This window comes from Xiphophorus couchianus, chromosome 19 (assembly GCF_001444195.1).
Source record: "Xiphophorus couchianus chromosome 19, X_couchianus-1.0, whole genome shotgun sequence".
Taxonomy (NCBI): Eukaryota; Metazoa; Chordata; class Actinopteri; order Cyprinodontiformes; family Poeciliidae; genus Xiphophorus; species Xiphophorus couchianus.
The window spans coordinates 21,405,665-21,430,732 of record NC_040246.1 but is presented as its reverse complement, the minus strand read 5'-3'; the positions used below and the strand labels follow the sequence as shown (position 1 = coordinate 21,430,732).

The following is a 25,068-nucleotide window of genomic DNA, read 5'->3' as shown; positions in this document are numbered from 1 at the left end:
AGGAAAAAATACAGAAAGAACACTGCAAAAACACACAATCTTACCAAGTAGTTTTTAGTTTCCAGTTGAAATATCTCAGTACACTTGAAATGAAACAAAACTAACTCACAAGTTACTTTTCATATAATATCTAGGAACTTTTTTAGAGTCAGCAATTCCTTAGTGTTGATGAAAAAGTAATAGTTTAACTGGCAGATTAATTCACTTATAACAACAGTTTCCCCATGTTATAAATGAAATAATCTTCCAATGGAACTACTTTTTAATCAATATTAAGAAGTTATTGACTCTGAAAAGTTCCTGAGATGTTATTTGTGAGTTAGTTCTGTTTCATTTCAAGTGTATTTGCACTAGAAACTAAACCAAAATCACTTGGTAAAATGTTGTGTTTTTGTGAAACTCAGGTTTAGGTTGCTGGAGGACAAACTTTTCCTCACTCACTTTCTTCTACTACAATCCAATTTGCTTTTTTGCTGTTATTTCAACTGTTAAATTAGATTTTTGTCTTGAGCAATTCAATGTTCTCTCTCCTGACATAATTTCTTTGCTTTTCATTTACAGAAAATAATCTTACATCAGTTATTCTCAAAACCCCAGTTGGTCGTGGCAGATGACATTTAAGTGACTTTTTGGAACATATTGACTTTTAGGGTTATTTTTTACAACACTGTGCATTTTATTTTAACTTTACTAATTTTATTATGAAGTATCACAACTCTTGTTTGTGTAAAAAATCGATGTGGTCATGAAAATGGTGCAGTTTTATGTGTTAATGTAATTGCAAAAAAATAGCTAATAAGAGTTGCACTGCTCTAAATGTGGATCATTTTTGATGAAGTGGCTTCATAGATGAATCTCCACCTAAAACATATTAAAACTTGTGACAGATGAAAAAGTGGCTATATCTAGAAACAACCAATCAGAGTCAGAAGGCGGGTCTTAGCGCTGTCAATCACCGTACGTTTCAGAAACGTCCAAGTTTTTTCCAGAAATATTTTGCAATTAATCTAAAGATTTCTGAATTGTTTTACCCTAAAATGTTTCACTTTTGGACCTCAGGAATTTTCCTGATTTTTTCTTGCAAATTCCTGGTATAAATCTCCAAATTTCTAAGTTTTTTCTTCAAAATTTTCAACTTTTGGAGCTCCAATTTTATTTATTTATTTATTTTCTAGGAGATTTCTCATAATAATTTCAAAGTTTCAGAGATTTTTTCCTGTAAATGTTAGACTTTTGGAGCTAAGACATTTCACATTTTTCTTCTAGAAAATTTCTTATTAAGCTCAACATTATAGAGCTTTTTGGCAGAAATTTACTCCGCCTTTTTATTTTTTCAGTCTATAAAGCCCTCTCAATCTGCCAACCACTGAATGTTTCGGTGGATGTGACTTATGACTAAAAGTTCATTTAACCTAAAAACACAACACTTATAGGCATAAAACTTCTTGTTATTCCTTTTGAAACAATAAAAAACACCTTCTTTATTGGTAAAATAACTCTATAAGTGGTTTATGGTTGGACAAAATCCCTAATTAATGTGAATCTTTCTGTCCTGACCTGATGGACGACAGCAACCTTGTGTTACCAGGTAACAAAAATCCAGGGATTAAACAGAACGGCCATCGCCGGGAAGGGGGAAGTATATTATGAGTTTCCACAACTTGTTCCAATCTTTCTGGGCTCTAAATGGATTAGAGGAAAGGGGGCAAAGTAAACAGTGAATCACTGAGATCAGCGATAAGGTTGGCAGGTATCACCTAATCCAGGAAGTAGCCAGGTATAAAATTAGCTGATTTGGAGCATTAGTCCTCAATATAAAGGAGACTTGAAAAGAAGCGGAATGAAGACAAGCTTTATCTCAACATGGTAACAGCCTGCATCTTTCTATTTTATTTCCCTAAAACTGAACATATTCTTTAATAAATATGTCTTTTTGTCTCCATTTTACAGGTGTCTGCTGTTACGACCATGGGCTGCTTGAAGTCGGCCGCAGTGACTCTTCTTCTGTTGTTTTTTCTTCTGAACGTAGCTGATTCTTATCCCAACTTCGACTCTTCAAGCAGTAAGGATTGTTTGTTAATTAAAAATTTTAACTAACAGACAAGCTACAAGCAAACATGATGTTAGCTAAAAAAAATAAAAAAAATTTAACTAACATTATTTGAGTTTAAGCTAGAAATTAAAGAACAAAGGACATAATTTAAAAAGAAATTTAAAAAAATAAAACCCTACCAAGTATTTTTTATCTAATTTGTAGTGCAAATATCTTAGTACAATTGAATTAAGACTAAACTAACTTACATGTAACTTTTCAGGAAGATATAGTTGCTTGTTTAAGTCAAATATTCCTTAATATTGATTTTTAAAAAGTGCTAGTTAAAATGGCAGATTATTTTACTAATAACTAGACATTTTCCCATGTTACAAGTGAAATAATTTGTACTTTTTCCATCCATATTAAGGAATTATTAACTTAAAAAAAGCTTCTATATCTTGCTAAAAAGTTGCTCATAAATTGTTTTTGTCTTATTTCAAGTGTACTAACATATTTCCACTAAACTAGATTAAAAATACTTGATAGGTTTTGTGTTTTTGTAGTGTTTTTCACTCCTTTACTCTCTTTCTACACTGTAAAACGATTTGAGCCTCATTTAATCGTATTTACTAACTTTTACTCTTTACGTCAAATAAATCTTTCACGTTTTAGATTTTGAACTTAAGTATGTGAGTTTATGAAACATAAACTTACAGTAGTAAGCTTTGTTAACTTTTTATTATTTTTGTCATTATTCCAAAAGTTGAGTGAATATTATGGTTTTTAAGGGAGCAATTAAAAATAACTAAAAAAAGATAAAGGGATTATTTTCCAGGATGCTTAGCTGCATGCTTTTGTATCTTTTGTTAAGTTTATCTGGCTGTTTTCAAAATCTTTATCCAACTGACCAATCGTTAAGGAAAATATCTTTTCACAAAGCTTAAGCTTTGTTTAAAATAATTTTGTGAAATGTTTAATAAAATGCATTAAAACATATTTTGTTAGTGCAAATTGAATCATAAATTTAAATTGTAGTAAAAAGTACTTATTTCAACTGTATAATGTGAGTGAAAATAATGCAGAAATGTTTTCTAGTTCAACTAGGTGAGGGCAGATTTCTAGCATAATGTGAAAGAATTATTTGAAATAAAGTTATAGCACACAATTGAAGATTAATAAAGTATCAGAACATAAAAACAATATTTAGACATATTTATTTGTTGTTAAATCAACTTTTTGAACTTTAAGTACTACCTTAAAGCTGAAAACAATGCTCTTTATTTGAATTTTCTAACCTTAATTTTAAACCACCCTGGAGTGTTTCACAGTGTCCGTTTGGTTTTGCAGTGAGTTGTGGGGAATGCAGCCTGGGTCTGAACCGGGTTTTTTCACGGGACCGTCCGATCTACCAGTGCATGGGCTGCTGCTTCTCCCGGGCGTACCCGACACCGCAGACGGCCATGCAGACGATGGCGATCCCCAAGAACATCACCTCAGAGGCAACGTGCTGCGTTGCAAAGCACAGCTACGAGGTAAAACTAAATTTATTTAATTAAAATAGATGCATAAAGTCTTCACTGCAGCAACACAAAAACATATCAAGTACTTTTGGTCTTGTTCATAGTGTAAATAAGCAATTATTATAGAAGTATTTATTTTATGTATATATATATAATATAGACATAATAATGTATAATATATTGTGTAACATTATACAATACATTGTTATTATTATTATTATTATTATTATTATTATTATTATTATTATTATTATTATTATTATATAATGGGAAAGCTAAAAATGACTATAAAATATCTATATCTAAAATAGAATAATAATTACTTAGTTTTGCCTTATTTTGTCTTATGTACTAAGATATATGAAACATTATAAATTAAACATTAATCGACATTTTGATGTGTAAAGATGGCACTTGACAACTGTTGACTGTGTTCTATAACTTTGTAGTTTTTGTGTTTTTATGATGTAAAGCACTTTGAACTGCCTTGTTGCTGAAATGTGTTACACAAATAAACTTGATTGATTGATTTGCACTAGAAACTAGACCAAAAATACTTGGTAAGATTTGGCTGTTTTTGCAATGAACTTAATAAGTTATATTTTATAATAGTGAGAATTTCTCAGCATTATAAAGAAGTTTGTTTGTCAATAATTCCTTAATATTGAAGAAAAAGTTAATAATCTTTCTTTCCTCTGGCAGATTTTTTTCACTTACAACTAACACGTTTTTATCAATATTATGGAATTATTTACTTAAAACAAGCTTCTATATGTTGCTGAAAAGTTACCTATGAGTTAATTTTGTATTATTTCGAGTGAACTAGATGTTTGCACTAGAAACTATAAAACAAAAAATACTTGGTAAGATTTTGTGTTTTTTTGTGTGTTTTTATGCCACTATTTCTTAAGAAAATATTGTATTAATTGTATTAATATATTAATACAACACTTTAATTTAACAATGCGATTTATTTTATGTGTGCTTAAGCTGTATTTCATATATGTTTATATTATAAATTATGTTGTTGCTCTCTATATTTTATACAAAAAGGTATTTTTCTTATTTCTTTCATTCATATTTGACAGTGTCAAATAAGGACCACAATGTGTTAGCTAACATTTGCTGTCAAACGTTAGCATTTGATAGCTAACATATAGCTTCAGGTTTTGTAGCTAACATATCTATCAATTCTTATATTTATAGCTATGTGTTTGATACCTATCAAATGTTAGCTATCAAATGTTTTATAGCAAATGTAGCTAAGATTTAATTATCAAATGCTAAACGTCAGCATTTGATAACTTTTTATTTGTTTTTTCTCAATTTCTATGTGCTGTTGCTGATTTTTCATAAACTTCAGCTTAAAAAATAAATAAAATACACAATTAATCTCTTTCTTATTCATTCCTGCTCATTTTACCTTCTTGCAGACAAAGGTAGATGACATCACAGTGAGAAACCACACAGAGTGTCACTGCAGCACCTGCTATTATCATAAGTTGATATGAAACGTGGAAACCTGCAGGCTGTCTCCTTTGAAATGCACAAGCTGCTCTCTGTTAGGAAGCAGGTGTTGTTTATGTTAGCCTTTCTGTGTTTGTGATGTGTAACTAGCCTTTGTGTTTGCATTGATAACTGTGTATCAATAACTGAGGACTTGAAATTAATTTAAAAAGTTCACCAAGAGGTCATCATGAAGGTCTGGTGTCTTATTTATTTTATAAACTGCTCTATGTGATGTGAAACTTCAGGGCAAGTGATGTGATTGCAAACTTTATGTTCAAAATAAATTATTTTATAGGACCTGAAATGACTTATGTAAACAACTAATAGCATTTTATGTAAATACAGAGGTTTTTTGTTTATTTTAAATTTTATCAAAAATCATCATATTTTCTTAGCATTTTTTAAAATAAATTATTCTGGGGTTCTTCTTACAACTAATTCAGTTTGGTGTACTAAAAATAGAGATTTAAAATGAAAAACGTTGCCAGAAAACCTGAATCTTTAATAAAGAAATAATTTTATTTCCAAACTTTCACATCTTATTAATAGAAAATTTGTATTTATTAAGTGTTAATAATTTTTCTGCTTTGGTTGGGAATTTTGTCTCTGCTGAACAGGGCTGGATTTACAAGAATGTGGGTCACGGGGCCAGAGCCCTATCTACTAAAAAATACTGTTTTACTAATGTAAATTACTTGAATATGTAGTTCCATACATTAGCAGGTATAAATTGATGCATGGTAGCTAACTCCACATTGTTCCAAAAGAAATCGACTATAACTTTATAATTTTCAAATACTTGAATATTGTTCATAATCATAAAAAATTAAAAAATATTAATACAACTCATATAATTTGGGCCTATGAGTTTTATATAAAGTACAATATTTGTAAAACATCCATTAATCACAAATAAAGAGAAAAGACAAGAAAAAGTGTGAACAGGAGGTATAAGCAATTTATGAAACTTAGTAGTGCCCCCTGCTGGGCTGGAGGCTGTAGCTGCATAGAAATGATTTGGTTTTTTGCCAGAGATAAACGTGAGCTCCTCCAATTGCTAAAATATGATACTACTCCATTTTGTTTACTTTTTGTGAAGAACAAAGTTGTGCCCGTCTTTTTTGTGTTGTGTCCTTTAGTGGTTCTTGGTGCAGCGCCCCCCTAGGTGAGGAGGGGAACAGGTTTTTCAATTAGTTTGGATTGTTTCATTCGTAAAAGCGTACCACAGACGCTGAAAATGTAGCAAATGTTGCAATTTTTATCCCCAACAAAACCAAGTTTCCTTAACTATCAGGTGGGAAAGCCAAGGTTAGTTAACTAAAACTAACAATATAATAAAAACAAAAACTGAGACAACATTTTTGTTAACTGAAATAAACTAAATAATTAATTAGGAAAAACTATAGCTAACTGTTACTATATTTTGAATTTATAATACTCATTAAAACATACTGGAGGTATATGTAATATCCTTTGTTTTTGTGTTTATTAATCTATTTATTAGCTGTTCGAACTGATGTGAAATTTCTTTTTCCCTTACACAAGCACTTCATGTCCGCTATCGGCAAATTACGCTAGTCCGCAAAATGGCGACAGCAAAAATTGGAAGAAAACACCAGTCAGTTGGATGTTCAACAATAACTGAATCATTTTTTCTTCTGTTGAGTATTTATTCATCAATCGATACATAGATAATGACAATATTCATATAATTTGGGCCTAGCTGGATGCCCCAGCTACATCCCCCTAGCTGGGGGGCCCCCCAAAAAAGTTACTCAAATAAATGTAATGAGTAAATGTAACTAGCAGAGTTAAGTAGTAACTAGTTATATTTACTCAATTACATTTATTGACTAACTTTTTTGGGGGAAAAAAATGTTTCGGTATAATATACACTGCTCAAAAAAATAAAGGGAACACTTAAACAGGTGTTCAACACTTAAAGTGTTCCCTTTATTTTTTTGAGCAGTATATATATTCGTATATATACAGTACAGACCAAAAGTTTGGACACACCTTTTAATTCAATGAGTTTCCTTTATTTTCATGACTATTGACATTGTAGATTCACACTGAAGGCATCAAAACTATGAATAACACGTGTGGAAATATGCACTAAACAAAAAAGTGTAAAACAACTGAAAATAGCCCTTATATTCTAGTTTCTTCAAAGTAGCAACCTTTAGCTGTGATCACTGCTTTGCACACACTCTGCATTTTCTTGATGAGCTTCAAGAGGTCGTCACCTGAAATGGTTTTCACTTCATAGGTCAACCTGCCCTGTCAGGTTAATAAGGGGGATTTCTTGCCTTATAAATAGTCATGAAAATAAAGAAAACCCATTGAATTAGAAGGTGTGTCCAAACCTTTGGTCTGTACTGTATAGATATACACTGCCTGGTCAAAAAAAAAGTCGCCACCAAAAAATGGTCACACTCTCTAATATTTTGTTGGACCGCCTTTAGCTTTGATTACAGCCCGCATTCGCTGTGGCATTGTTTCAATAAGCTTCTGCAGTGTCACAAGATTTATTTCCATCCAGTGTTGCATTAATCTTTCACCAAGATCTTGTATTGATGATGGGAGAGTCTGACCACTGCGCAAAGCCTTCTCCAGCACATCCCAAATATTCTCAATGGGGTTAAGGTCTGGACTCTGTGGTGGCCAATCCATGTGTGAAAAAGATGTCTCATGCTCCCTGAACCACTCTTTCACAATGTGAGCCCCATGAATCCTGGCATTGTCATCTTGGAATATGCCCGTTCCATTTGGGAAGACAAAATCCATTGATGGAAGAACCTGGTCATTCAGTATATTCAGGTAGTCAGCTGACCTCATTCTTTGGGCACACAATGTTGCTGAACCTAGACCTGACCAACTGCAGCAACCCCAGATCATAGCACTGCCCCCACAAGGCTTGTACAGTAGGCACTAGGCATGATGGGTCCATCCCTTCACCTGCCTCTCTTCTTACCCTGATGCGCCCATCACTCTGGAACAGGGTAAATCTGGACTCATCAGACCACATGACCCTCTTCCATTCCTCCAGAGTCCAATCTTTATGCTCCCTAGCAAACTGAAGCCTTTTTTTCTGGTTAGCCTTACTGATTAGAGGTTTTCTTACGGCTACACAGCTGTTCAATCCCAACCCCTTGAGTTCCCTTTGCATTGTGCATGTGGAAATGCTTTTGCGTTCACAATTAAACATACTCCTGAGTTCTGCTGTTGTTTTTCTTCGATTTGATTTGACCAAACATTTAAGTAATCGCCGATCACGATCATTCAGGATTTTTTTCCGACCACATTTCTTCCTGGAAGATGATGGTTCCCCACCATCCTTCCAGTTTTTAATGATGCGTTGGACAGTTCTTAACCCAATTCTAGTAGTTTCTGCAATCTCCTTAGATGTTTTCTCTGCTTGATGCATGCCAATGATTTGACCCTTCTTAAACAGACTAACGTCTTTTCCACGACCACAGGATGTGTCTTTTGCCATGGTTGTTTAAGAAATGAGGAGTTACTCATTGCATCAGCTGGGGTTAAATAACTTGTTGCCAGCTGAAAGATAATCGCCTATGCAGAACTTATCCAATAGGAGGCTTGTACCTATTTGCTTAGTTAAATCCAGGTGGCGACTTTTTTTTTGGCCAGGCAGTGTATATATACTGTATATTATATATACAGTATATAGATAGATAACAGTATTTTTACTTTTACTTGAGTAATTTGTCTGTGAAGTGTCATACAACTGTTACCTGAGTAAAATTTCTGGATTCTCTACCCACTGTATAAGTAACTTGTTTTAACCAAAAGCAATCACCACAAACCTGCAGTTTTTGTTTTTGTTTCACAAGTTTTATTTTGAAAGAAACTGATTTCGAAAAGTGTACATCTTGCCTGATTTTGTTATTTTTGTTAAAATACCAAAATTTCTACTTAACTTTATAATTTTGTCCACCTGATTATGTAATTTTGAAATATTAAATTTTGATCAGTTACTCAGTACTTTTTTAGTCTTACTTACTTCTACTTGGGTAATCTTCCCACCTCTGGTTGATATTGAGAAACCCCGAATGAAAATCTGCGTCGGGCCCCCAAAAAAGGCTCGGACCGCCCCTGTTTCGGGGCCTGTTTTCTCCTTTGACCCGCCTTTGGGTGGACGTGTTCTTGACATGAGGGGTCTTCTTTTTTAGGAGGAGCCCTCCCTCTGTGAGCTCTCCCTTCCCCCTTCCTGCGTGCGCGTGCGTGTGCAGGGTCTGGCAGCGTAACATCTGTGCGTACGCGGTCGTGATTGTTGTGAAGATGGCGGAGGGGGAGACAGAAAAGGAATATGATACACGGAAAGCCACCGAGGAGCTCCGCGATCGCTTCCAGGCTCTGACCGCGGCTTTAAAGGAGAGTCCACAGCCTCCGCCGGAAGCCTCCCTTCACTTCTGCCAGGATTTCTGCCAGGTTAGCCCGCTATCCCGCTGCTCATCCCGGCCAGCCTGCAGCCCCTCTGGCTTCCTGGCCGAGGATGCGCGTCTACGTTTGCTACAACAATGTAGCTAAGGCAGCTAGCATCCAAGCTAGTCGGCTGCATTTCTAGATGTAGCAGGAGGGGAGGAAGAGGGGGGAGAAAAAAAATGCTAATTTCCCGTTTTCAAACTGATGTACGTTTCTGAAGTGAAGTTATTTGCAAACATGGCTGTGAAATGGATTGGAGGTCGCTGCAGAGTGTGCCAACTGTGCAAATATAGCTCGTATTTTCCAGGCCAGATCGCCCTCAGCAGATGAATGTTGCTAGCTGGTATGCAGGCAGAGACCCCTGTCCTGTGCAGTGGTCATGCTGTGCAAAAAAAAAAAAAGAAAAGAAAACGGGATAGCTGCGTTAGCGGCTGCGAATGCATTGCTGTGCACTAAAATAAACGCTATAAAAAACTACAAATCTTCCTTTGTGGGATTTTAGAGCGTTTTAAAATGGGGTTACTTTCTGAGGGTTCTTCATTGATCGCTGTGATTTTTTTTCTTCCTGAATAGGATGCTAGCCCGGGCCTTTTTCCTCTAATTAATCCGGCTAATTACATCGGCGCATATGTTAATTGCGGTGTTATAGCTGTGTCCATCAACGCGCTTTAGGTCTGAAATGAAGCGATCCTGCTTCATCTGCATCAGAGCCGCTGATTTAGAGGGAAAAGTGTGTCAGTGGTCACTGACTCCATTACATCCTACTCATTAATTAGCCTCCAGCTAGCTAAATAAAACCTCCATGTGTCTCCATGTTGCACAAGTGACAGCCATCCTCACATTTTAGTCATTAATTTTACTTTTTAGTTGTTTCCTAATAATAAAAATCTGATTTATTTTTGGTTTTAGTGGAGTATTAGAGGTTATGATAGCGTCATAGTGCTGCTCTGCTACATGTTAGTTACACTCCCAAAGCAAAAAATTTAAATTTGATCATGTTTTCCAGTTGATACCGATTTTTCTTCAATATCAGAAGGAAAACAGTGCAGTTTTAGGATATGTAATAAAACTATATTCTATAGTTTTAGGATATTTCTATCCTAAAACTATAGGATAGAAAAAACTTTTATTGTCCCTCAGTGGGGAGTGACAGTAAGCATTTAGATTCACACAAAAATAAAAATATAAACACCAGGAATGCAACAATCCACTTTTTCACTTCTGATATCTGGGTTTTACTGTCGACCAACAAGAAACCAGTCCTGAATTGACTTAAAACATTTCTTTTTGTTAAAACAGAGACATAAATGTATTGAATTACAAATTTATGTGATAACTGCACCAGCACAGCTCAATTAAGCACACCAACAGCTTCATAAACTTGGTGAAACATGTAAAAACAACAAAACTTTAATTTGTTCAGTCAGTGCAATTAGGAGTAGAACAACCAATGTAAAATAAAAAATAATAAAGAAGCTAAAAGTGACAAAAATAAACTGCAACAAACCTTTCAAATGTTGCAGAAAGAAGCATTTGAAGGAATTTAAAAAAAAAATTTATACCCCTCCAGGGGGTCTTTTGTGGGTTTTAGTGTCCCTTAAATGACAGCAGGCTGACAGGAAAGGGGCGAAGAAAGTCGGGTCCAGGAGTCGAACCCGCGATGTCCGAGGACTCAAGGCCTCCCAGTATGGGTCGCGCTGTCCCCTACGCCACCGCGGCACGCCCTGGACTTTTAAATTTAATGTAAAATAAATAATCAGAATTATCCTGAGCAGGTTTGCCCTTATGGATTAGGAACGTTTTCACTCAATCTAGCATTTTTTCATTGATACCAATATTTATATTGGATCAGTGCATCGCTCATAAAAACTGAAAATAAGAATAACATAATGTATAGAAAGGACAAATTTACAACATAAGAAAATACTCTGCAGTTATTAGAAATGGTAGAGATGCAAATATTTAACCTGCAGAAACATTTTTTCTATTCAGACGATCTCGATATTCAGTTTAAATTACGCGACAGACAAGAAGAAAATACAGTGTAAATAAATAAAACATTTATTTAAGTCATACTGCATCAATTTCCACCAGTTTATATTTAAATTAAAATATGTTTCTGCATAAAATTCTGTAACTTTTGGTTACCTCAGGTTGGTTTTCGGTTAAATAATAAAATGTCAAAGAATTATTCAAAATATGATTTAAGTAGACTAAAATTGATTTGTGCGCATTTTGAACCGATTCAGGATTCCCAGGTTTAGAAATTGCGATTCTCCTTTGAATAAATTTTTTTTCTGCACCTCTAAAAAACAGAGTACTCCGATACAAAAAGAAAGAAAAAAATAAGTGCAATGGCGTGGAAAACACTTAAAAACTAATGTGCATAAAAAAACTGATTATTTAGAAAAAGTATATAAAAAATTGTGCAAATAGAATGTTTGAAATCAGAAAAAGAGGTCAAATAGTAAAAGTATGCAAATAATGACGGTTGTGTAAAACAGGAAGAAAAGAAAATGAAATAAATATAGAATTGCCTCCATTATGTGTCATAGCAACAACCTTAAACTTTATCTGATTTTTATTAAACTGAAAAAGTACAAAGAATAAAAAAGTGAACCTTTATTTGTTCCTCAGTTTTATTACTGCTTAATAATAAGCACTAATTATAAGAAAAAAGATAAATAAATAGTTTGTTTGATTCCTATGAACAGAATTGTATTAATCTCTGTTAAACTGCTATAACTCACCTTTTTATATTCATATTTGTGTAAATATTCTGCAACTATGACTTTAGTGACATGTTTACAGACTGTAAATAATAAAAGCTTTGAATTTTTAAGATTTATTTGCAGCATTTGACCCGTTAATCACCAAGTAATAAACATTCCTATTTATGCGTCTTAGCATATAAAAAGTACATTTTTTGTTACTGAACATAATTTTACTAGTTTAGTTTTGATGCATTTAATGAATAGAAAAAAATCAGATGGGTTAAATCCTATAAAAGTTTCAGAAAAATGCTAAAATATTTGTTTTAACTTGTCTTGGTTCTGCTAAATGAGGTTCAGTTTAATGAAAATATTAAAAGTAGATCTGTAGATCATCATCCACCAGATTTCCCTTGAGCAGTACGTTTATTTAATGGATCAAAGCTGAGATTTCCCATTGTTTTTGGTTCATAAACGCATCAACCAACAGCATGGACTTTAATGCGTATTTATTAATACATAAATACGAATGCTTTAAAAAGCTGATATTTGTTCTCTGTCATCTGAGAATAGCTTAATCTACTATTCAAAATTATATATATATATATATATATATATATATATATATATATATATATATATATATATATATACACATATATATACTTCACATTATTTTTCAAGTTGAAATATTAAAGATTCAGTAGTAAATCCATATTTCTTGTAGTTTTTCTGGTATTTCTTTACATTTTGTGCATATTTTCTGCCGGTTCTGATGCCAGTGTGTGGCTTGTTTTTTGATTCCCAGGTTCTGGTGGAACATGCCGGGCGCTGGAAAACCGATGAAGACCCGCTGCCTTTGCTGGAGGTTTACACCGTGGCCATCCTCAGCTTCGCTAAGGCTGCTTCCTGTCTCTCCTCCGATTGTGAAAACGTGCCACTCCTACTTGAAAAGTTAGCGTTGTGAGTAAAAAAACATAAAACTTGAGCGAATAAACGCTCTCCTGTTGGATTTCACTGATGTAACTGTGAAATAGCACTCATTTATTTCAACACTTTGTGTTCTTGCTTTTAGAACCAAGAAATGTCCTTTTTTTTCTAGAAAATTTCTTAGATTTATATCAATATTTCAGATTTTATTGTAGCAGATTTGAGACTTTTGAAGCTCTGAAATTTTCACAGATTAATCTAAAAACTTTTCAGTATTTTGTGTTTTTTATTTATGGAGCTCAGAAATGTTCTTGTTTTTTCTAGAAAATTTCACAAAACAAATTCTGAGTTTTCGACTTGCAAGTTTTTGACTTTTGGAGCTCAGAAATTTGGTAGTTTTCTCTAGAAGATTTTGATGATTAATCTCAAAATTTCCGATTTCTTTCTTGCTAATTTTCAGCCTTTGGTACTCAGAAATGTTCTGGGTTTTTTTCTAGAAAAGTTTACAGATTCATTTCCAAATTTCTTGGGTTTTTTTCTAGCAAACCTTTGGAACTCAGGGTTTTTCTTGCTTTTTCTAGGACTTTTTAACTTTTTAAAATTATACTCATGTTGTAGTAGTTTACACCTCTAGTTAGAACTCACACAGATTTAGACTCTTTCTGATATTTCTTTGTTTTTTTTTGTTTTTAACGACGATTTTTCTTCCCTTCATCGTCTTTTTCCCCTACAGATCAGTACACAGATTTCACAGTTATCTTCAGATGTGTTTTTGTTGAATGTGTGCACATCCTTGACCTAAATGTGGCTTTACCAAACGACTTGTGTTGGATTCACAGGAGCTGCGCGGAGCTGCTGCTTTCGGTGCCCCAGCATGTCCCTGGTGCCTTATGGGAGGAGTTCCAGTCCTCCGTGAAGGTCAGCATCCCGCAGGCCATCACTGGCGCAATCATAACAAGTCGCTTAATTAGGAAAATACAGCTTATAAAAGCTGGTTCACATCAGTAAAATAATAACCCACATGTCAGATTCTGGAATTTTCCGCTGAGCCACTCCTTGTTGCTAGGCGACGGTAAAAACCGCTGATCATGTGACCAGACGGTTGGAAGGAAGGCAGAATTTCTTGGAGTTGGTAAAGTTGTTGGACTTTTATCTGCTCAAAACGTTTTTTCACTCTTTAAAGTGAATTTGTACTTTTACTTGAGTAATTTCATGATGAAGTATCACTGCTTCACCCGCTGAATGATAAAAGTTTTGAATTGAAAGAAACTTATTTGGAAAAAGATTCTCAGTTTTTTCTGTACATTTTTAGCTTTTGGGATCAGAAATTTCCTTATTTTTTTCTAGAATATTTCTCAGATTAATCTCAAACTTCCTGAGTTCTTTGTAGCATTTATTTTAACTTTTTGAGTTCAGGAATTTCATTGTTTTGTCGAGAACATGTCTCAGAGTTTTTCCTTCTTGCAACTGTAAAAACTTCGGAGCTCAGAAATGTAATTGTTTTTCTAGAAAATTATTTCAGATATTTTTTCTAGTAAATTTTACAGACTACACAGCTTCTACCTGATTTTATTTTTTTACTTGTATAAATTATTGTCCTTTTCGTTCTTAAAATACCAAAATTTCCACGTAACTCTATATTTCGAGCTGTTTGGTGATGTAATTTTTAAACATTAAATGATTGATAATTTGATCAGTTACTCAGTACTTTTTACTTTTTACCAAATACCTTTTACTTTTACTTGAGTAAAAATATGTCAAAGTAGTACTACTCTTACTTGAGTATAATTTTCGGGTACTTTACCCACCTCTGTAAATAAAATATGCTTGATTTGGAAAATGTGACTTATTTACTTGGTAACTTGAGTCATAAAATAATTTTTTTTGGACATGTTTACACTCATATTGAATGAAGGGAAGCACAATGTCCTGATTTATATGTGGGTACATAAGTTAGCAGCTAAGCTAATGTTGCCTTGATATGAGAAATGGCTCATTTTACCTCCTCTCTAAAGGTTTAGTTGTGAATTTTTTGCTCTTTTTTGGTGTTTTGCTGCAGTTGGCACACAGCCTTTTGCAGGAAAGCGGGAGCACCCAGCTCCGTCTGCTCTCAGTTCTGGCTCAGCAGGACGGCGTCTGGGCCAACGCCACGCTAAGCAGCATCCTGTCCAATCAAATTCCTCGGACTGAACAAGGTTAGCGCTCCATCATGACGAACTGTGCTGCTGTAATCCCATGGAATAACTTGGAATAACTGTTCGCTAAGTGTCTTTTTTTGTGTCTTAGTGCACGAATATCTCGAATCGGAAGGTCCGGCGCTTCTCAACATGCGAATCAAGCACCTTATCAAAGCGGACAGCACCGACAAAGCAGCTGTACTAGCAAAAATCTGCTCAGAGTACCCAGGGTATGAAGGAAAAGGCAACTTCAAGCAGACCTACTTGGTTTGCATCTGCATGACGAAAAGTCAGGAGCAGCTGATGGAAGAGGTAAGAAAAAATCCTGTTAAAACAATCAATCCTTTCCAGAAGTTTCCACCTTAATAATTCCACTGAAAACAAGTAGAGCTTCAGCTACACTGTAAAACAAAACATCCTGTTTAATAAAAGATTTCCAATGAACTTAACTTAATTCTCATAAACTTGTTGAGAAACAAGTAGTGTGAATATTTGGATAAAAAATGCTTGAAAACATAATCTGTTTAAGTTGAGTTCATGCAAAAAAAAGTTAAGTATTTTATTGGCCAACAAGGTATCCCACAATGCATTGTGAAAAATGCCAGGAACTAATTAAATCACTTTTTTATTGTCACAAAAATTAGTTTTAAGATGTTTAAGGCAAAGAGGTCATCAAGACTGAGCCACTTTCAGAGCAGTGCAGCTCTTATTAGCTTTTTAAAAAATAAATATTTACATTTTCAAACATTAAACTTCACCATGTTTGTTTTGCTGAAAAAGGTGAGCAAACTTTCACTGCTTTCTAAATGTTCTGTCAAAGTTAGAGCAGAAACGTCGACAGAAACTATAAAAAGTAGTTTTGTTTTTATACAAGTAGCTTCTAGCTAAAAAATATCTTTTGTTGTTTAAGTAATTACAACATGTTCATATTTATAGGTTAACTTAACTTATGCTTACTAAATTGCACAAGTTAATTTAATGAAAACTAAAATATTTTGAGGTGAGTTTAAATAAATTAAGCTAATTGGCTTTTAGAATAGAATTGAGTTATTTGTACAATTATATCATTAAAATTATGTCAAAATGATCAAGTTGTGTAAACTTAAGATGTACAGCTTGCAGATACTAACAGGTTTAAGTTTTGAAAACTTGATTTTGTGAGGCAACAAGTTCTCCTACATTTTTGAAGTTAACTATTTTTATAGCGTAACAATTATTTTAGTAATCGATTATTCTGACAATTAATCAGATTTGGCACATGCTATAGATTTTTGGAAGGAATTTTCCCTTATTAAGTAATATTTTGCATAAATTAATCAAAAGTAGCTGAAGGTTAAAGTTTTGATGCATTAAATGAATAGAAAAACACGTCTAGATTTTACTTTATCTGACCAGAGCCGATCATTGCTGCTTCTTTTATCTTTCTTTAATTTTTAGAGGAACAGGACTCAGAATAGCTCTGTATCCTGTGTTTTTTTTAATGTATTTTATAGATTTCGTCGATAGACTGCAAAGATGCTCTTGAAATGATCTGCAACCTGGAGTCGGAGGGCGATGAGAAAGCGGCTCTGTGTTTGTGTACGGCCTTTCTGAAGCGACAGCTCCTTCAGGAAGACGTTTACTGTGCCTGGTGAGTCCCAAACCCAAACCGCACCTCATCTCTTCCTACAAAAACCTCTGGGGCAATTATCACAATTCTTTATTAAAATCTGTGCATTTGGACTATCTTACTATTATAACTGAGAAAATGAGTGATGAACATTTTCAATATATTTTGATTATATAAAGAAATCAAACCAGATTTGATTTCTTTCAGATGACACAGAGGCTGCTATTGTTTGGTTAACATTTAAATTAAGTTTTTAGCTGCCATCAGAAACAAAAATCAGTAACATGAAGACGAGTTAATGGCCCTGAAGCAGTTTGGCTCATGTCACCATTTTGATGATTAATAATAATAAAAGCAGAGCTGAAGACTGTGGCCTACGGCTCCACATAGCCGGCAAAGCCTGTAATCCTACTCCATTGTAGATGCCCTGTGTTAAATGTAAACAAAGTCCTTAGTTTAATTTGTCCTAATGCTTTTCTTTGTTTATTTTCAGAATCTCATGTAGCCTTATTCTCTTTCTCTTTCAGGGAACTCACGTTGTTCTGGAGTAAACTGCTTATGCGGTTGGAGGCGTCTGCCGATTCATTCCTCAGCCACAGCAAGGCGATGGCACTGCAGTGCGGAAACGTCTGCCACATTCTGTTTCTCATCAAAGTTATCCAAAATGAGGTAAAAAAAAATACTGCATGTGCAGAACTTAATATTTTTACTTCATTGTCATACGACTTTATTTTGTTCTGGTAATATTATGATTTGTTATATTATTACCACGTTAATCTGGTAATATTATGACTATGATTCTTTAATCTTGTACTATTATACATTTATTCTGGTAATATTATGATCTGTAATATTTTAGGACTTTAATCTGGTAACGTTATGACTTTATTTTCATAATGACAAGTTTATTTTTGGTAATATTATGACTATTTCTGTAATATTATGACTTTATTCTGTTGCTATTATGACTTTATTGTCATATTACTTTGACTATGTTGTACGGCGTTAGTCTAGTAATAAACAAAAATTATTTTAGCTTTGCCCTAATAATCTGTCAAATAATTGATCTAAATTCAAAGTGCAAATAAATAGAAGCTGTAAAACACTCCTGTCGAACAAGATGGCCGCCTCTGGCATGCTGACATTCTGTTAGTCTTGTAGCATCACTGAGGCGGTTCCCAAAAACGGGGACGAACCACTCAGGATCTGCAAATAGTTAAAGCCATGCCTTGGAGAAGGGGTTTTACTGACCTAGACCTGCAATATGTGTGCAAATGTTAAAATGTTGCCTCAGGTCTTGCATTTATCATATGTTCTGGTTTTTTTCCCAGGTTGGAGAGGTGGGGCTTCCAGTGTGCGTAGAAATGTGTATTCAAGCTCTTAAAATGACCTCCAGTGATCACAAAGAAAGCAAGTCTACCATCTGTAAGACCATTTCCTGCCTCCTGCCAACTGATCTAGAGGTCAAACGAGCATGCCAGCTGACCGAGTTCCTCCTGCAGCCGACCGTTGACTCGTATTACGCCGTGGAGTCGTTGTACAACGAACCCGACCAGAAGCCGGAGGAGGACGGGAGTCTGCCGGTGCCGAACTCTTTGCGTTGCGAGTTGCTGCTGGCCTTGAAGATACAATGGCCTTTTGATCCAGAGTTCTGGGATTGGAAGACACTGAAGCGCAACTGCTTGGCCCTGATGGGCGAGGAGGCGGCCATTGTCTCTTCCATTGACACGCTCAATGACACGGATGAACAGGAGATGGAAAGCGCACTTGGCAAACTTCCCGAATACAAGGATTTGGAGGACTTCTTGCTCACCACTACAAATGAACTCAATGAGATTACAGATGAAAAAGAAAAGAACAGAGAGGCTAAAAAACTTCGGGAGCAAGGGTTCGTGTCTGCACGCTTCCGAAACTGGCGGGCCTACATGCAGTATTGTGTTCTGTGTGACAAGGAGTTCTTGGGCCACAGGATCGTCCGTCATGCCCAGAAACATTTCAAAGACGGAGTGTATCTCTGCCCGATCTGTGCTGACAGTTTTGAAAGCAGGGAGGTGTTAGAACCCCATGTAGCATCACATGTAAAGCAATCGTGCAAAGAGAGACTGGCAGCGATGAAAGCTGCGCGGAAGGTAACCAAACCACCTCAGTCGCCAAAAAGTCCGACAAAAATGATGAAAGTTGCAGCCAAGGCGAGCATGAGTCCCGTTAAAATCACCCCTCAAGTTGGGAACATTTCCGCAGCTCCTCTTAAGATAGAGCAACCAACGTCTGACCCTCAGATCAGTCAAGACTGTTACTGTCCTGTTACAAACTGCACAAAGGCTTTCAAGTTTTTCCGCAACCTGATGGCTCACGTCAGATCCCACAAGGACGACGAGGAGGCCATGAGGTTCTTAGAGATCCAGAAGCAGAAGGTGGTATGCCAGTACTGCAGGAGGCAGTTCGTCAATGTCAGACACCTTAATGATCACCTGCAGATGCACTGTGGCACCAGACCGTACATATGCATTCAGCTGGACTGCAAGGCCAACTTCAACTCCAACTCTGAGCTCCTTATGCACAGAAAAACACACCCCGAATTTAAAGCCCAGTGCATGTTCCCGAACTGTGGCCAAGTTTTCAGTGAGGCCTACTTGTTGTATGATCATGAGGCTCAGCATTACCTCACCTACACCTGCCAAACTGATAACTGTGGCAAGATCTTCTACTCACAGTCTGAATTTCTGTCTCACCAGGAGCATCATAGACCAAATGATGCTGTAAACAGTTTTGTTGTAATTAATCAAAATCCTGTATCTGCAATGCCTGGTCCTCCACCTGAGAGCACCCTGATGAAGGAAGACGCATGCCCTGCTGAGTTTGGTTTTGAAAGGAACAACAGAGAGGCGTTCATGAACGACGTCTCAAAGGCAAATGCATCGCCGTGCAGATCACCGGAGGCTGCTAAAGTGAAACACTCAATTGAAAACATGCTGAATTCAATGGCCGGTCATGGGATAAAAGAACCGGGGAAATGCTACACTCCACTAACTAACCCAGCTCCAGCACCTGCCAATGCAAACCTACCACCAGCGCAGCATAATGTGACCAGGCAAGGAGATAATCCTCCGGCATATCCTGTTCCCGTAGCAGCTCCACAGGAACACCAGCATAAGGAGGTGCACTGCAACGAATTCCCAAAAATGGTCCCACAAATCATGTCTCCAAATCAAATCAAGACCGAGATTCCTGCCTCCATGCAGGGGTATCCCTCCTGTACCCCCGCCGTTCCTGCAGGAAACGAGGAGAACCTGCACTGCTGCCCGAGCAATGACTGTTCCCGGGCATATAGCACAAACAAGAGTCTGTCCAGGCACGTTAAGAAGCAGCATCCTGAAATATTTGAAGACTGGAAATTGGCAAAGAAATATAACAAAGTTGCTAAAATCACAGCCAAGAAGGGGAGCAAGCGATCCAACGCGCCAGCGATACTATGCAACAAACCAGTGGTGCAACAGATGGATTATCCAATGGGATGCTCAGCCTCGCCCTCTCAGTGTTACCCTGGGTCAGTTGAGCCTGTACCCATTACTCCGATGGCTAACCCCTCATTGTACCCCAACTGGGGGGGACACAACAATCCCAACACAGTGATGCATTCAGACATTTCGCAGTCATGGTCTCCTCCTGTGAATAACCCCTACCCTGATAACTTCAATATGAGTGAGTTCTCGTCCCGGAGCTACCCCCCCTGGCAAGCAGACCCCTACCACAACCCCTTGCCTCACTCTTCGGACCGAGAGCCTTCAATGGCAGCTATACACTCCTCTATGTCCCCCGCCCCTTCAGAATCAACTTTGATGTCTCAGTACGTCTCCAGTTCACTCATGCTTGACAACGGTGGACACATGCATAATGGAGGACACCAATATGGGCTGATGCATGCTGATAGTACCGGAGACCATCCAGATGCGAGAAAAAGTGGACACTTGGATAACGGGAACAGCCTCTCAACCATCGACAGCCTTCCTGATGGAAGCTACCACACTCCGTACGCGCAGAGCGAAAACTCCTGCCTCACGCAGTGCTCTTCCATTGACGTTCCCATGAAATGCGCGACCCCTGAGGCACAGGTTGCTTTAAAGGACTGTGGCGAAGTCAGCAAAACAGAGACAACATCAAACCCTGGTTACGAACAGATGGACAACTCCGCTGATGGCGTTGTCAGTCCTCCCAGCACCACTCACAACATTTTCCCTTATGATGAGGAGTGCCCTGATGCTGACTGCCAGCCTAACCCTTCAGATGAGAAGGGCGGTGACACCGACACAATAAAAGCGAAACGCAGCCGGCTGAGCAAGCGTACCAAGTGGCCTGCAATCATTAAGGATGGGAAAGTTATATGCAGAAGGTGCTTCAGAGAGTTCACAAGCACCAAATCTCTCGGTGGTCATCTCTCAAAGCGCTCACAGTGCAGACCTCTGGATGAAATTGACCTTACAGCAGACCTCCCTACGTCGTTCCTGGATTTCCTCAACGACCCTCATGTACCCGATACGAACGGCACAGTGTACAACGTGCCAAACGGGGATTTCTCAGACGGATCTTGCAACCTCACCACCCTGATTTCACCTGCAATGTTAAAGCAGGAGCCTCAGAGTACAAACATAATGGATGATTCAAACTCCTTCCCGGTTTGCTCGACAAACCAGCAGGACAAACCGGCAGAGACAGCTAATCACACACCTCCTAGACCTTATCGGGAGGATAACCTGATGGAAATGTCCAGCGCCTTTCAGAGAATGGACCTGATTGAGGCGGCGCAGGAGAAAATGCGTAACGCTTTAGCCTTAGAACAGAAGGAAAAAACCTCTGAAATAGAGAAAAGTAAAAGTAAAGTACAAAATAAAAGTGATGATAAACCCATTGAAAAGGTACCTAAACCTTTTAAATGTGACCAGGATGACTGTGAGTTCTCTTTCATGACGAAGGAAGCCTTATTCAAACACTTGAGTAAAATGCATGATTTTTCTACTGAGATGATCGAAGAACTCAAAAGAATCCCATCCAAACTGTCTCCATATCCTTGCCAGATCTGCCCAAAAACATTCACAAGAACAACAGGCTTGAGAATCCACTATGAAAAGGTTCACAGGCTGTCGAAGGCAGAAATGCAGAAGTTAAAAATCAGCGCTCGTAATCGGCGTGCCTTCAGACTTAACAAAGATGGCCCGTTGAACAGTCAACCAAACAGTGAACGCAACACCAATCCGCCTGCAGCGTCTGTGCCTGTTATGCCTATTTTAAAACAAGAACCAATCGACATTGCCATAGCACCTCAAGCAGATAATGCAAATCCTACAGAAGTTACTCAAATTGCTCCAGCAGATGCAGCAAAACAGCTCTCGAGGCCTGAGATATCGACTGTTACACGACTCCCATCACCTCAAACTTATCTGACTCAAAGGCCGCTTGGGGAGGGGGCACCACCAGCACCTAAATTAACTCCAGAGCATCCTAAAGTGGCTATCATACACAGGAGTCCCAAAAAGAAAGTAAATTCCAGTGTGAACGAGAAACTGAGTCCTGTAACCAAAGCAAATGGGCAACAAGATAAACCTGACGTGTGTCAGAATATGATAAAAGAACCAAAGTCCTCCTCTGCGTCTGCCTGCCCGTCCCCAGAGAAGCCGAGCAGCTCCAAAAGCACACCAACAAAGGAGGAAAGGAAGGAGAAGCTTCCAAAAAGGTTGAGCCTCAAGTTGTGTGAGACGGACAACGCCTTCAGTCCGTATAGACCATACAGGTGTGTCCATGAAGGATGCACCGCAGCGTTCACCATCCAGCAGAATCTAATTCTCCACTACAGAGCCATGCATCAGGCGTCGCTTCCTCCCCTCAAAGCCGAGCCAGAGGCTGAGAAAATGGTTCTCGAGGTTGAACCGGAGATCATCCCCAGCATTGGAAAAGATGATGAAGTCAGATGTCAGGTGAGGAACTGCTCCAGGGTGTTCATGGGAATCACAAGGTTGGTGCAACACTACCTCCTGCTTCACAAGTTCACCTGCGACAAAGCCACTGCCATGATGGCCAGCATGAGCTTGGGGACCTTCAACTGCGATCGGCCTGAGTGTGCCCTCCCCTTCGATTCTGTGGAGAAGTACATCGAGCACATCAAGAACTTCCACAAGGAGATCGCCATTTCTGAGAGAGGCTCGGTCGATCCGACGTTCCGGTGCGAGTATGACGGATGCGACCGCGTGTACACTACAAAATCCAATCTGCTCCGTCACCTGATCAAAAAGCATGACTATGTCTATGATCCCAAAGCAACCGATGGGAGACGGACGAAATCGATTGGACTCTTTCCGGGAATTAACAATGGGAAAGAAAACGTGGAAAACAAAATTAAAGTGAAGAAGAAGAACACTAAAAAGAAAGATGGGAAGGCCATTGAACACTGGACCAGTTTTGGTAAGCCTACACTAAAATCCCACGAAGAGGCGTCTGCGATGTGCACCAAGAAGTCTGCCCTGCAGTACCCATGCATGATCATAGGATGCGACACGGTGGAGAGGGCTGAGAGAAGTATATTTAAGCATTATGCAACTCACGGCCTCACGGAGAGGTACATCGAAGATCAGAGGAGTCAGTTCATTTTCTGCAAAAAGTATTCACGCTCCAGATATAAAGATACAAACAAGTCAGAAGGTGCATCAAGTTCCTCTGAGACGGAGCCGGACGAAGGGGAAAAGCTTTGTGAGCAATTGTTTGGTGAGCAGAATCCTGAGGAGCAAAATCCTGAGGAGAAATTAACCCAAGACGAAGCCAAGGTGTTCGCTGACGATACTGTAGAATCCCAAGCTTCCAATGTGACAGAAGGAGGCGCTAAAAGAGGGCGTCCCAGAAAACCTCCACATCCCACACCAGCTTGTCCACAAAGGATGCAAACCCTTAGAAACCGCCTGATGGTTACCAGCTCAACAGAGAACTCAAATCCTGGGACACCGACCCCCCAGGAGCAACGGGACGACGGCGCTCCTCCGGGTACCTTCAAGCCTTTAGGGCTAGAGGACTCATTCCTCACATTTTTGGAGACTTCTGAGACAACGAACGCTTCTAAGCGGAAACTAAACGAGAAAGCCAATGTGGAGGTGCCCCCCAAGCGAAAACAAATTCACAAACAGAAAGCTGCGTCCAGGAGCAAAAAGACTAATGAACTGAGAAACCGCAGCAGGGTTGTAGACTTCAGAAATCCACTAAATCTTAAATCTGTGAGTAATGTAAAAATTGTTATGGATAAAACATTTTCAGACGGCGCAGATTCTGTGCTTAAGCAGTTACAACATATGAAGCCAATGGTTATTATTAAGAGGTGGCTTTATAGCGGATCATAGCCCAGTGTTTTGTTTGTAACTCAAAATTACTCAGGATCTGAGATGTTATGCTGCAGAATGGTTTGTTTCACAAAGCATCAGATTTTCAACTGTTAACAGTCATTACCACAGGTGACAATGAAATGGCCTATTTTATACTTCATTAAATAATGTCTCGGATGATTTTAAGTATGTATGTTAGTTATAATAACCAGGTATTCTATAGGGCATAGATTTTAGAATCATGTTTGTATTTATGCTTAGTATTGAAGATGTTTTTTTTTTCTTTTGCTAAATGGACACTTTTAAAGAAAACTATGTTTTTAATATATCCCTATGGGATTTCAAGTTCTGTTTGTATTTATTTCATCCTTTTTCAACACTAGTAGACCTATCTGTAATATTTACATGTCTTCCACAAAGTGTTCAATAAAATGTTACTGGTTCTTTTTGTAAAGTTCTGTCTGGAAATCTGAAATTTTTTCTTCTTATTTCAACACACTGGTTAGCAAGAGTCTTTTCAATCTACAAGCACAAGAAAATGGCTAAGTTATTATTGCAATTTAATTTCAAGAGGTTTGCAAAATAGTAATGTCTTGACTCTTTAAGAGTCATTCTCAAATTAAAATGGGTATGATGTACCCAAATGCTGTAGTAAAATTACCCACTGTAGTAATCCAGGCATGCGAAATATGATTAATTTGTAACAGTAATACAAAAGTAAATAATTTAGGAAAATAAATTTAGAAACTGGAAATAATGAAGAACAAATAAAG

The 25,068-nt window shown here is 37.4% G+C and overlaps 2 protein-coding genes across 2 annotated transcripts; both read left to right on the top strand.

The window, feature by feature from the left end:
* The first annotated feature begins 1,769 nt into the window (after positions 1–1,769).
* On the top strand, positions 1,770–5,252 carry cga (glycoprotein hormones, alpha polypeptide). Its single transcript, XM_028001465.1, has 4 exons — positions 1,770–1,866; positions 1,951–2,062; positions 3,383–3,567; positions 4,989–5,252. Exons 1-4 carry the CDS (start codon positions 1,864–1,866, stop codon positions 5,064–5,066), a joined length of 378 nt encoding a protein of 125 aa, XP_027857266.1. The 5' UTR covers positions 1,770–1,863; the 3' UTR covers positions 5,067–5,252.
* A 3,855-nt stretch (positions 5,253–9,107) lies between these two features.
* znf292a (zinc finger protein 292a) lies at positions 9,108–24,749 on the top strand. The gene is made up of 8 exons (XM_028001407.1): positions 9,108–9,516; positions 13,030–13,184; positions 13,991–14,069; positions 15,211–15,346; positions 15,438–15,640; positions 16,822–16,958; positions 17,465–17,606; positions 18,269–24,749. The coding sequence occupies exons 1-8, from the start codon at positions 9,367–9,369 to the stop codon at positions 24,311–24,313; spliced, it is 7,047 nt and encodes a 2,348-aa protein (XP_027857208.1). The 5' UTR covers positions 9,108–9,366; the 3' UTR covers positions 24,314–24,749.
* The last annotated feature ends 319 nt before the right edge of the window (positions 24,750–25,068 follow it).

Excerpts from the sequence above, each read along its gene's own strand:
- znf292a (XM_028001407.1), top strand. The coding sequence starts at position 9,367 with ATGGCGGAGGGGGAGACAGAAAAGGAATATGATACACGGAAAGCCACC. Across the intron at positions 14,070-15,210 it reads AGTTCCAGTCCTCCGTGAAG|TTGGCACACAGCCTTTTGCA; the intron begins GTCAGCATCCCG and ends GTTTTGCTGCAG. Across the intron at positions 17,607-18,268 it reads TCAAAGTTATCCAAAATGAG|GTTGGAGAGGTGGGGCTTCC; the intron begins GTAAAAAAAAAT and ends TTTTTTTCCCAG.
- cga (XM_028001465.1), top strand. Across the intron at positions 2,063-3,382 it reads CAACTTCGACTCTTCAAGCA|TGAGTTGTGGGGAATGCAGC; the intron begins GTAAGGATTGTT and ends TTGGTTTTGCAG. Across the intron at positions 3,568-4,988 it reads TTGCAAAGCACAGCTACGAG|ACAAAGGTAGATGACATCAC; the intron begins GTAAAACTAAAT and ends ACCTTCTTGCAG.